This window comes from Mirounga angustirostris, unplaced genomic scaffold, assembly GCF_029215605.1.
Source record: "Mirounga angustirostris isolate CCGP_5_RB_7025 unplaced genomic scaffold, mMirAng1.0.hap1 SCAF_6, whole genome shotgun sequence".
Lineage (NCBI taxonomy): Eukaryota > Metazoa > Chordata > Mammalia > Carnivora > Phocidae > Mirounga > Mirounga angustirostris.
The window spans coordinates 59,498,633-59,511,962 of record NW_026991714.1 but is presented as its reverse complement, the minus strand read 5'-3'; the positions used below and the strand labels follow the sequence as shown (position 1 = coordinate 59,511,962).

At 37.8% G+C, this 13,330-nt stretch overlaps 1 protein-coding gene across 1 annotated transcript in view; it reads right to left on the bottom strand.

The window, feature by feature from the left end:
• The window catches only part of FMN2 (formin 2), a 375,766-nt gene that overhangs the window by 207,276 nt on the left and 155,160 nt on the right, over window positions 1–13,330 (bottom strand). Inside the window, exon 5 of the mRNA XM_064594391.1 lies at window positions 4,886–4,973. Within this exon, the coding sequence (XP_064450461.1) occupies window positions 4,886–4,973 (88 nt within the window). The remainder of the gene's footprint in view (window positions 1–4,885; window positions 4,974–13,330) is intronic.

Sequence of the window (13,330 nt, the reverse complement as noted above, 5' to 3'; positions counted from 1 at the left end):
AGGAAAGAAAGAAAGGAACAAGGGTCAATACTTTGGACTGGACAATGCTGGAAGGTTAGCAAAACTTATTTCTATGTGTGAGATCATTAAATACATCTTAGGTATCTCTTGCTATAGTATCTTTAATCTACTTTAAAACATGTATACTGAGGGAATGTAATAGTGTATATGAGCCAGTTAAAGCTTCAACTTTAGGGGCAGTCAACTGTCCTAATACCTATACCTCAGGGATGGTAAGACAGCACTATGTAAGAAAGGCCATACTTCCTCAATTTCTTTCATAAGTATTCTGTAGTTTTTAGAGTACAGATCCTTTACCTCTTTGGTTAGGTTTATTTCTAGGTATCGTATGGTTTTGGGTGCAATTGTAAATAGGATCTATTCCTTAATTTGTCTTTCTCCTGTTTCATTGTTTGTGTATAGAAATGCAACTGATTTCTGTGCATTGCTTTTATATCCTGCCATGTTGCAGAATTCCTGATCATAGGGGAAGGGAGGGAAAACTGAATGGGAAGTAATCAGAGAGGGAGAAAAACCATGAGAGTCTCTTGACTATAGGAAACAAACTGAGGGTTGCTGGAGGGGAGGTGGTAGGGGAATGGGGTAACTGGGTGACAGGCATTAAGGAGGGCACGTGATGTGATAAGCACTGGGTGTTATATGCAATTGATGAATAACTGAACTCTACATCTGAAACTAATGATGTACTATATGTTGACTAATTGAATTTAAATATAGAAAAAGAGGCCATACTTCAGGGGCAGTTATTACAAGTTACTAGATCAGTAACTAAGGCTTTGCTAATTAGCATTCTAATATGTCAAGTGGGCATTTACTGGTGAAACTAAAAGGATACAAGACACGTGGAGTAGCTAAAATCTCTTAGAGATGCTCCACTCCGCCCCTGTGCACAGACAGCATAAAAACTTAGGGGAATCTATAGCTTGATCTTTAAGGACGCTGCCAGAGGCTTAGTCCCTAACTGGTCCTCGGTCCAGCTACCAGCTGAGTTCGATTTCTAGTTGCCAGCTACAGATTATAAGGGTAACAGATTCCTTCCTCTGTGATGTGTTTGCCTCAAACTGGAACAAATCTTTCAGACAAGATACTGAGGAGAGTCCCAAAAGGACAGAGAGCTAGACAACCTCAGGTTTACAAAGAAGGCTTTTCAAACTAATTCCCTGGCCAATAAATAGTTGTATTATAAACATACATATATGAAGGAGAATGATATCAGAAACTTGTTTCCATTTGATCCGATAGTAGAATTACTCTACTCCTGGTGTGCCAAGCAATATTACTCACAGCACCCCCTTCCACTCTCAAAGGTATCACAGTTTGGATGATAAATTATGTGGATATTCTACCTAGTGGTGAGACTGTAGGGGATAAAACCGAGCCCTATGAAATTTCAAACTGCTCTGCAGCTACTATTTTCTACCAAAACGATCCTGGAGCTGTGACGACCACACTGACTCCCGAAGTACGGATGGAATGCTGTATAGAAACTTCAATCTCTTTTCACCAAACTCAATTACAGAGCTATAGGATACTCTCATCATGAAAATAACAGGCTAGATGACTTGAATCAATCCTCTCATTGAGAGTAATTTAAAATGCGGGATAAAATATATTTATCAAATATCTGAAAAGCATCAAAAAACAGCCAAGAGGGGAATTACCATGCTAAACAAGAGAGAATGCAGAAAAATGAGCCAGTTCAGAAACTGCTTTAGCCCTATCCCAAGGAACCTGAACTTTCTATTGACAGCCTGATGGAGCCAAAGGCCAAACATTAAAGCTGAGGGCCCACACAAAGTAGAGATTCTAGCCTTAGGTGACAATAAACTGGAACTCAAAGGGCTATGCACCCAGGGAAGTCAACTCAGCAATGGATGAGCAGTTAGCATTGCCTCAGGGGATCCCTAGAGCTTGATTTAAGGAGATCCTAAAGGCATAATGACCCTAAGCTCTAGCACACTAGGTAAATCATTTCTGAAAAGCACCTTCATCCTAGACTTTAAATTATTCTAAACCATTGGAGTGTTTCTGTTTTGTTTTGTTTTGTTTTGTTTCCAGAGGTGGCACACCACAGTTTCACCCTTCCCGTTGGAAAACTGTGACAATTTACAGGATAGTTTAGAAGATACCAGAACACACTGCCAACTGCATTAGAGCTGCTTACGTCCTCACTGTAACCTTTGTGCGCATGTGCGCACATGCACACTCACCGTTAATTATTTGGGACTGCCTCACCTGTATTGCCACATTAGTGAACTTAGTCAAGAAACCGATCCTTTCTTCCCTCTCTGCCCTTTGACTCAATATGCTACTGAGGACTCTACATGTGCTCATTGCAGAAAATAACCTTTGAGTCTGAGCAGGGTGTGGTGCTCAGCGGACATGGTGGCAAGACCACGATTAGACTTTTGGCACCTCTAATCCAAACCTTCCACGCTAATTACTCTAACATGGCCCTTTAAAAATAGAAACATTACAAAGTAAACTCAACCTTAACCTTTTTTGGAGTTTTGGTGAGAGAAAAAGAGAAAAAAAATTTCTGCTTTGTTACATATACTCTGTTTTCAAGATACCAATGCTGGTTGTAGAAAAAGCACCATCTTGAGAAAGCAGCTCCCGTGAATGAAAAGAACAGGACCAGGGAGTGAAGAGGGCTGGGCCCAAGCTTAGTCTGTTCCACTAACGTGCTTTGCGACCTTGAAAAAGAAACCTAACCACCAAAAAGGTCTTCGTTTGCTCTTCTACAAGATGACACTAGAGGTCTGGATAAATTCTGTGGCTGCTTCTACAACCAAAATCAATGATGTTTATGCTTCTGTGGATTTCTCAGTGGAGGCATATCCTGATAGAAGTCAAGTTTATTCTAGAGGCCACGAGTGACTCTCACATGTAAATCATGGTTCCAGACAACATACTGAGACAAAACAGGACTTTATTCACTGCAAGGCATACCACTTGCTTCTTCAGACTTAAATTTTAAAGCAGCTGTTTTTTAGAAAACCATGTACAGGGTTTCAAAGTGACTCAAGCAATCACTTCACATCCTAATAGGATAAAGTTTATGCATAATTCTGTGTGACCCTTCAACTACTGACGTTCATGCCATGTTATTGTTAGCATTGCATGTTAAACTAGCAAGTTTTCAATGAACTCTCACTGGCTTTACCACAGACACAGATGTTAGGCGGACTCCTTTGTTCATAAGGTTCTCATTATTAACTCAACCCGGGTTGAATATTTGACTGAAGGAAAGGACCATATCATTATTTTCAGATTTCATTCTATGACTTAACTGGGCTACATCTGCCAGCTTTAGAAACGCCAAGTACTTCTTGGCGCCAGCCTTGGCGTCCTGTTCTGTGACTACTACCCTCAATGCTTCAGTTTGAGGAAGTCTCCTCACCATCAAAACAGTTTAATAAAAACTTAAATTATGATTAAGAGTTACTCATCAATTGACAGAACATACCAGGCTTGTGCTATTTATGAATTATTCCACACAGTATTTTAAGGCTAACAAATAGAATCCACATTCATAAAGGGGTAAGCTAGAAAGCCAGTTAAATGTTTTCATGATTTATAAAGTCTGGGTTATACTTGAAACCATATTTCTTTAATAGGTAAACTGGCATTCCATTGGATAAATCAATCTGCTTTAAATCTATTCTAAGGCTCTGGACAGCTTATGAGACGTTCTGAATATAAATATATTTCCTCTATTCACCTTTGGGCAATATCTCTCAGCATACATGTGATAGGAAGATATGGCACAGGAATGCCTGTCAATTATAGGGTGGATTTCAAGTATTTAAAATATTGACACTAAAGCCACTTACAAAACGTTAAAATCAGCCTAACTCTAAACAGGGAGAATATTTTATAAGGCTGGTTAAAGATATAAATTAAAACAACAACATAAAAGAAATAACAAAAGGCCCTGATATGACTGCTTCCATGTGTCTGGATCACCAACAATAATATAAGTGGGCAAGAATCATTTGAAACTATCTTTGATGGTTATTAGAAAAAAATAATTCAATCCCTCTATGCATAGAAAAGCCCAGGGGTTTACATATAGTCATACCAAATGATTGAAAGAAGAGGGACAGTTTTCCACCCTAAAAAGTTATACATAATAAATTTGCTTTTGTGATTCTTTCAGCATCTCATCATATCTGGGGACAGGAGGACTAAGAGAACATGCCCCCTCACCTGTCCAATGCTTTATAGACATCCGCAACAAACGATCATTCAGCCTCTTGAACACTTGAGTTTTCATTTAATTACTATACATGGCAATCCAGTCTACTATTCAACATCTCTAATCATAAAAAGATTCTTAAAATAATAACAATAAAACAAGCATCCATGTAACTCCTACACTGGTTGAAGACAATCTGTTAGAAAATTTATGTTAGCTCATCAAACACTTGAGATTCAAGTCTCAACATATTTATCTCTCCAGTACACTATTTTCAGGTATTTTCAATGGCTGAGACATATCACTATCACTCCTGCTTATCAGTCACTCTTTGAGCATGGCATCCTGAAGTAAATACGTCAGATATAGTCTAATTCACTACAGAGCACAGTGGGACCAGTATTTCTGATGAATTAAAAATGAAATATTTATTAATGCAGACGAAATATGTCACACGAGAATCAGGCTTTTAGCAAAATATAGAAACAACATAAAAGTCAAGTTACTAGTAACCCCTCCAGAAACAATCATGGTAGAAAGTTTGGTAGCACTTACAGGAAACATACTAATCTCAAAAACTCTAAAATAACTTTACCACCAAACAGCACATCTGTCACCCCAAATCTGGGTATTCAAAAGCTGATTTTTTATGTTTATACTCACCATGTTGTATATCTTTCATATCTAAATGAAGGCTAGACATTAATATTCCAACTGCTTGTGATCTTTTGTTGCTTAATAACTTGACCACCTGCTCAAAGAAAGGAAAAGGGGAAAATGTTAATTTGAATTCCAATGATATACTTGATAATATGTTCTTTTTAATCCTAAATGAAGAACATATAGCTTAACGTCATTACTTTAAGTATTCCAAACTGATCTGGAAAGAAATTTCGTGTTTTATGTCTTCCATCTTTAAAATCCACCATCCTCAGCCATCAGCCTCAACGGCAGGCTCTTTACCAGTTTTTTAAGAGACTGATCTGGGGACACCTGGGTTGCTCAGTCATTAAAAGTCTGCCTTTGGCTCAGGTCATGATCCCAGGGTCCTGGGATCGAGCCCCCCGTCGGGCTCCCCACTCGGCGGGAAGCCTGCTTCTCCCTCTCCCACTCCCCCTGCTTGTGTTCCCTCTCTCGCTGTGTGTCTCTCTCTCTGTGTCAAATAAATAAAATCTTAAATAAATAAATAAATAAATAAATAAGAGACTGATCTGTCAGCGAGTCAAATTTCTAATAGTTTACGATATTAGTTTGGTCTCCATGAAATAACAATTACACATTTGATCATTTGCAGCCTGAGATTTTAAGTGTTCCTTTCATAATGTCGGGCCTTAAAACACTGGTCAACAAGCAAAGGGTAAAGTCTACACACAGAGAATCTGTTAGATCAGACCTGTTTGAGCACAAAAGAGAAAACGTCCTTTGATTCTGGTCCTTCAGAAAGCTCACTGTCTTACTGACAGTCCCTCTCATTCTGCATTTGGCCCACATTTTGTGGGGAACTTTCCAACTAATTAATAGAGGAATACAAGCAGCAAATTCAAAGGGCTATGTCTGCTCAATCTCAAATCTGGCTTTCCAGAGAGTCCTAACGAGTCAGTCAATCCACACACCCCACAAGAAGTTTTCCTAAAATAGAGGTGGGCATGCTGCTTTGGACATACACATTTAAACTATGTTTTCCAGACACTGACACACCACTGATAAATCCTGCTTATGAAACCATTATCCCAGGTCCTGAAGGGCAGCAATTTCTATTTACTGTCATGCTTAGAGGAAGCACTGGAGGAAAAGGGGAAAAAAGGTTATGGTCTGATTATCAGAAGTGATAGCTGCCCTAATATCTATCACATTTGTTGACCTTGTCTTTCTTTTTTGTTTAAGTTGTGCCAGTCAGTAAACTAATAAAATAATCATGTCCAGCTGTCACACAAAGTTTCAGAGTAAAACAATATTCTTAACAGCAATAATAGCATTCTTGGTTCCCCAGCAGGGATGGGGGTAGAGAACAAAACAAACACTTTCAGAAGGACCAACCACAAAAACCTCCACACTCATTTCTGCAAGCTTCTTGTAGAAAGGAATAATACCCCACAAGAGACCGTGCTTCCTCAAAAGAATATATATGTACACACACACATACACACACACATATGTATATAAATTTTGATTCTTAATTTGCTCTTCAAACATTTTATTAAAGTTCAGCTACAATATTACCTTAGAACTTGAATACGAATCCATTCATACCCCAAGTATTTCTATCAATAATGTTATCTTCTTCAGAAGTGAATAGAAACTTAATATCAGAAAAACAAAAGGCATGTATTCTGTCCTCAGAAACATTTTCTAATGTCAGGTAAATACAATCTGGGTCCAATCCGTGGTACTCTGACAAAACTAAATGCATTGGCATCCATATGTCAATTGACCTTTCTGCAGTGCTGACAGGCTGATCACACCCTTATAGAAACTCTTTATTCCACAGCTCCTGGCAGCCCTTCTTGGGCCTTTTCAAGGTGAATTATTCTGATTTCACCTTAAATACTGGCATATTTCAGAGTTCTGTTCTGAGTACTTTATTCTGTTGACTTTATGACCTATAATTTCTCTTCTATAGACATACATGCCAACACTTATAAATTCATTCTTATAACTGTAACTTCAACTCTACAGTATCCTACTTTCCTAACAGATATCTGCACATAAATCTCCATTTGACATGTCTAAGACCAAACTCGTCATCAGGTCCACCCCAAAACCTATCCATCTTCTCCTCTTTTATTCCATATGTTGAGATAATGGCACCACCATTTTCCACCCACCTACTAAAGTTAGAAATCTCGAAATCAATCTAGACTCTTCTAGACTAGACTCTACCTCTACTTCATCTGTATACTCTGGTCTGTTAACAAGTCCTGTCAATTGTAACTCCTCTATATTTTTGGAACCCACCCTTCCTCTTCAACTCTATTGTCAGCATTTATTTCTATGTTTTATCTTACATAGATCAATGCAAAAAATTTCTAACTAGCCTCCCAAATCTAGTGCAGTAGCTCTCAATATGTGCTCCCTGGACCAGCAGGCATGATCATCACCTGGGAACTTTTTAAAAATGCAAAATCATGGGCCCTATCACAAACCTACTAACCAGAAAGTGTTGGCAAAAACAGATTTTCCTCAATCTGCACTTCAAAAAACCTTTTAAGTGACTCTAGAATCACTGATAACTCCCACTGCTTCCTGTCCATTCTCCAAACTGATTTCCAAGTACCATCTCTAAGAGTGTTGATATTTGCATGTCCTTCCTTGCTCTTTAAACCTGAGTGGCTCATATTTACATGTTAGTCTTTTAAAAGGTCATACAGACTTCCAGTCCATGAGCATGGAATATCTTTGCATTTGTTTGTGTAATCTTCAATTTCTTTCAGCAATTTTTTTATAGTTCTCAGAGTATAGATTGAAAGAATTAATATTGTTAAAATGTCCATACTACCCAAAGGAATCTAGATTCAATGCAATCCCTATCAAAATACCAATACAATTTTTCATAGAACTAGAACAAATAATCCTAAAATTAGTATGGAACCACAAAAGACCCTGAGTAGCCAAAGCAATCTTGAAAAAGAAGAACAAAACTAGAGGTTATCACAATCCCAGATTTCAAGGCACACCACAAAGCTATAATAATCAAAACAGTATGGTACAAAAACAGACACATAGATCAATGTAACAGAATAGAAAACCCAGAAATAAACCCACAATTATATGGCCAATTAACCTACAACAAAGGGATAAAAATATACAAGACAGTCTCTTCCATAAATGGTGCTGGGAAAACTGGACAGCTACATGCAGAAGAATGAAGCTAGACAACTTTCTTACACCATACACATAAACAAACTCAAAGTGGATTAAAGACCTACATGTGAGACCTGAAACCATAAAACTCCTAGAAAAGCAACATAGGCAGTAATCTCTTTGACATGGGCCTTAGCAACATTTTTCTAGATATGTCTTCTCAGGCAAGGGAAACAAAAGCAAAAATAAATTGTTGGAACTACACCAAAATGAAGAGCTTTTGCATATGAAGGAAACCATCAACAAAATGAAAAGGCAACCTACTGAAAGGGAGAAGATTTTGGTAAATGATATATCCAATAATATATAAAGAACTTATATAATTCAGTACCAATAATAATAATAACCCAATTAAGAAATGGGCAGAAAACCTGAATAGACATTTTTCCAAAGAAGACATACAGATGACCAAGAGGCACACAAAAGGATGCTCAACATCACTAATCATCAAAGAAATGCAAATCAAAACCACAATGAGGTATAACCTCACATCAGTCAGAATGGCTAGTATGAAAAAGACAAGAAATAATAAGTACTGGTGAGGATATGAAGAAAAAGGAACACTCATGCACTGCTGGTGGAATGTAAATTGGTGTGGCCACTGTGGAAAACAGTGTTGAGGTTCCTCAAAAAATTAAAAATAGAAATACCATATGATCTAGTAATTCCACTACTGGGTATTTATCCAAAGGAAATGAAAACACCAATTTGAAAAGACATATGCACCCCAATGTTTACTGCATTATTTACAATAGCCAAGATATGGAAGCAAGCTAAGTGTCCACTGACTGATGAATGGATAAAGAAGATATGGTATATACATACACTGGAATATTACTTACCCATAAAAAAGAATGTAATCTTGCCATTTGTGACAATATGGTTGGACCTATAGGTTATTGTGCTACGTGAAATAAGTCAGAGAAAGACAAATGCCATATAATCTCACTTACGTATGGAATCTAAAAAAGAAAACGCATGAACAAACAAACAAACAAAAATAGACCCATAAACAGAGAACAAATTATTGGTTGTCAGAGGGGAAGAAGGTGGGAGGATGGGCAAAATGGGTGAAGAGGAGTGGGAGAGACAGGCTTCCCATTAAGGAATGAATAAATCATAGGAATAAAAAGTATAGCATGAAGAATATAGCCAATGATTCTATAATAGTGACGTATGGGGACAGATGGTAGCTACACTTGTGGTGAGCACAGCATAACATATAAAGATGTTGAATCATTATGCTGTACACCTGAAATTAATGTAACACTGTGTGTCAACTATACGTCAATCTAAAAAATAAAATAAAATGTCACATAGACTGTTCACTTGCTTTTCCTGTTATAATTCAAATGAACTTACTATAAACTATTATTTTACATTTAAATCCCTAAGATTATAAGTAGGAATAACTATCCATCACTTTCTAGAAGGCATATACACAGGAAAGGACAGATGTTTAAAAGGATCGACTCTATAGTTCCCTAGAGTAACTCAACTTTTATATTACAAACCATAGTCATTATTTTTCTTTCTTTTAAAAAACACCCTGGATGGGGCACCTGGGTGGCTCAGTCAGTTAAGCAGCTGCCTTCAGCTCAGGTCATGATCTCAGCGTCCTAGGATGGAGTCCTGCATCACTTCTCCCTCTGCCGCTCTCCCTGCTTGTTCTCTCTCTCCCTCTCTCTTTCTCTCTGACAAATAAATAAATAAAATCTTTAAAAAAGAAACACCCTGGATAACAAGAACCTGAAATTATCAAACTAGAACATTCTCAGAATCCAGGTACTACAGGTGCAACGGAGAGGAGAGAGTTGACTCTTAGAAATTGATCTCAGAAAACTTAGTTGAAAAATGGAAAATGCAGAATCAACAAATTTGAAATCTACAAAAATTAGAACATATAACCAGAAAAAAAGGACTATTTGAATTTATCTAACTTCACATATTAGATTCAGCTAATATTCTTAATAAAGTTTTTATCTTAGATTAACCAAGGAGGCAGGACTCTGTAGGGATTATGAACATGGACTCTGGAAAATAAACCATTACTTTTCAAACTTTAATATGCACATGAGTTATCTGGGATCTTTTTAAAATGCAGATTCTGATTCTTAGGTCTGGGGAGAGCTTTCGGGAAAAGTTACTCCAACATCCTAAAGACTTAGTTCCCTTATTTAAAAAAAAATAACAGCACCATCGACTTCAAAAAGCCATAGTGGGTATTCAGCATAATGCACTTGACACTCTTGGGAATATACCTAGCAAAAAGTGTATTCACGGGCGCCTGGGTGGCTCAGTTGCTTAAGCGACTGCCTTCGGCTCAGGTTGTGATCCTGGAGTCCCGGGATCGAGTCCCGCATTGGGCTCCCAGCTCAGCAGGGAGTCTGCTTCTCCCTCTGACCCTCCCCCCTCTCATGCTCTCTCTAGCTCATTCTCTCTCAAATAAATAAATAAAATCTTTTAAAAAAAGTGTATTCACTTTGATAGTAATAGCTATACGAAGTAATAGCTATACTTAGGGAAGCATTTTAAATGGTTTCTCAAAAATAAAATCTCTGTCAACTTTTCATTATTCAGTTTAAGTCTACTAAAGAATTAATAATCTCACCATCCGCTCATGTAATTTCCTAGGAAATCTGGACCTTTATTAGTTCAGAGTAGTTTTCCAGTGGTTGCAAATGACTTCTCCCTTAATTCTCTTCCTGGCATCCAACATGACCAATGGCATGTCTGCTTTAACCAGGTGCAATTTTAGGCCATAGAAAGAAAACAAAACTGTACATATGGCCCCAGTCAAACTTTTACAATCCTAATATAGTTAATATAATTAGGCTGCATAACTAGAAATGTGTTTCAAATTAACGTTAACTAATTTGTGGCTTGAATGATTACTGTATCAAGGAGATATACTTGGTCTATTTCCACTGTCCATACTTTTTTTTTTATTTCTTCATTTAATTATAAACTAAGCAAGTGCTTGAAACTTATAGTAGAATTATTATGGTAGAAGCAGCAAAGATAACAAGGATGTATTCAGGGCGCCTGGGTGGCTCAGTCAGTTAAGCGTCTGCCTTCAGCTCAAGTCATGATCCCAGGGTCCTAGGATTGAGTCCTGCATTGGGCTCCCTGCTTGGCAGGGCGTCTGCTTCTCCCTCTGCCTCCCACTCCCCTTGCTTGTGCTCTCTCTCTCTGTCAAATAAATAAATAAAATCTCAAAAAAAAAAAAAAAAACACAACAAGGATGTATTCACACATTTTTGTAGATTGTTAAATATTAATGTTTCTGTGTTATTTTAAAAACCTGCTACCTGGCTGACTGTATGGAAATTTCTAATAATGGGAGTCCCAGGACAGTACACACTAATTAAATAGGTACATCAAAAGCTTAAGATGGAGCACAACTTGCAACTAGAAATTCTGAAAACTACCAATTTTCACTAACTTGAGTTTTGTTTTCTTTCTAAACTTCAAGCACCATTCTATGAAAATGTACAGTAAAATGACAGAGACAAGACTTAGTCTTCACTTTACCTCTTCTTTCCACTGCCCACTCCCTTATCCTTCTATCCTGGCAAAGGGAAGTAGGGAGAGCATGCGTGAGTCTGACAGGACCATATCCTACATTGTTCAGGCTGTGCTCCACAAAGCACGCAGAGTGAGGGGGGAGCCAGCTCACCCAGGGAAAGGGATACCCTTCCCTAATTCTAACAAAGACTCCTTGTGGGTTAGCTGCAACTCTGGGTCAAAATTCCAGCTCCACTACTGGCACATCCTCGGGCATCTTACTAAATCACTTTGATCCTCCTGTCCTGATCTGAAAAATAGAGGGCATGCTTTATACAGAGGTTTATATGAGGATTACTGCAGATGTAAAAAAGTGTTACCTACTCAAAATGTAGATCATAGGCTGCTGCCAAGTCCTGTGTGTTACCTGTCCAGTAAGAAATAAATATGTACAGAAATTCAGAGCAAGTACTAGGAATTTTATAGCAATATGATGGAGTGACGTTTTATCTATTGAATTTAGATTTGTATGTCTTTCTTTGGGTTCTTCTAATTTCATTTGTGTAGTAATTCATTTATATTGTAGTTTACAAAAGTATCAGAACATAATGGATTGGGGATTTAAAAACTGGTCCTTCTCTAGGACAGATTGAGATGGGAGCACCTGGACAAAGGCCAGGACTTGGGTGCCACAGACTGAATATTTGTGTCCCCCAAAATCTATGTTGAAGCCTCATGCTCAATGTGATGGTATCAGGATGTGGAGCCTCAGGGTATTGATTAGTCATAAGAGCGGAACCCTCAAAAATGGGATTAGTTCATGCTACTCTAGAAACTACAGAACACTTATGAAAGAAATTGAAGAAGACAAAAAAAGATGGAAAACCTTCCATGCTATGGATTGGAAGAATAAACATTGTTAAAATGTCTATGCTGCCCAGAGCAATCTATACTTTCAGTGCCATCCAGATTAAAATACCAATGGCATTTTTCAAAGAGCTGGAACAAACAATCCTAAAATTTGTATAGAACCCAAAAAGACCCTGAATCGCCAAGGGAATGTTGAAAAAGAAAAACAAACCTGGGGCATCACGTTGCCTGATTTCAAGCTATATTACAAAGCTGTGATCACCAAGACAGCATGGTACTGGCACAAAAACAGACACATAGATCAGTGGAACAGAATAGGGACCCCAGAAATTGACCCTCAACTCTATGGTCAACTAATCTTCGACAAATCAGGAAAGAATATTCAATGGAAAAAAAGACAGTCTCTTCAATAAATGGTGCTGGGAAAATTGGACAGCCACATGCAGAAGAATGAAACTGGACCATTCTTACAGCATAAACAAAGATAAACTCAAAATGGATGGAAGACCTCAATGTGAGACAGGAATCCATCAAAATCCTAGAGGAGAACATAGGCAGTAACTTCTTCAACATCGTCCACAGCAACTTCTTTCAAGACACGTCACCAAAGACAAGGGAAACAAAAGCAAAAATGAACTTTTAGGACTTCATCAAGATAAAAAGCTTCTGCACAGCAAAGGAAACAGCCAACAAAACTAAGAGGCAACCCATGGAATGGGAAAAGATATTTGCAAATGACATTACAGATAAAAGGCTGGTATCCAAGATCTATAAAAAACTTCTCAAACTCAACACCCAAAAAACAAATAATCAAGTCAAAAAATGGGCAGAAGACATGAACAGACATATCTCCAAAGAAGACATACGAAT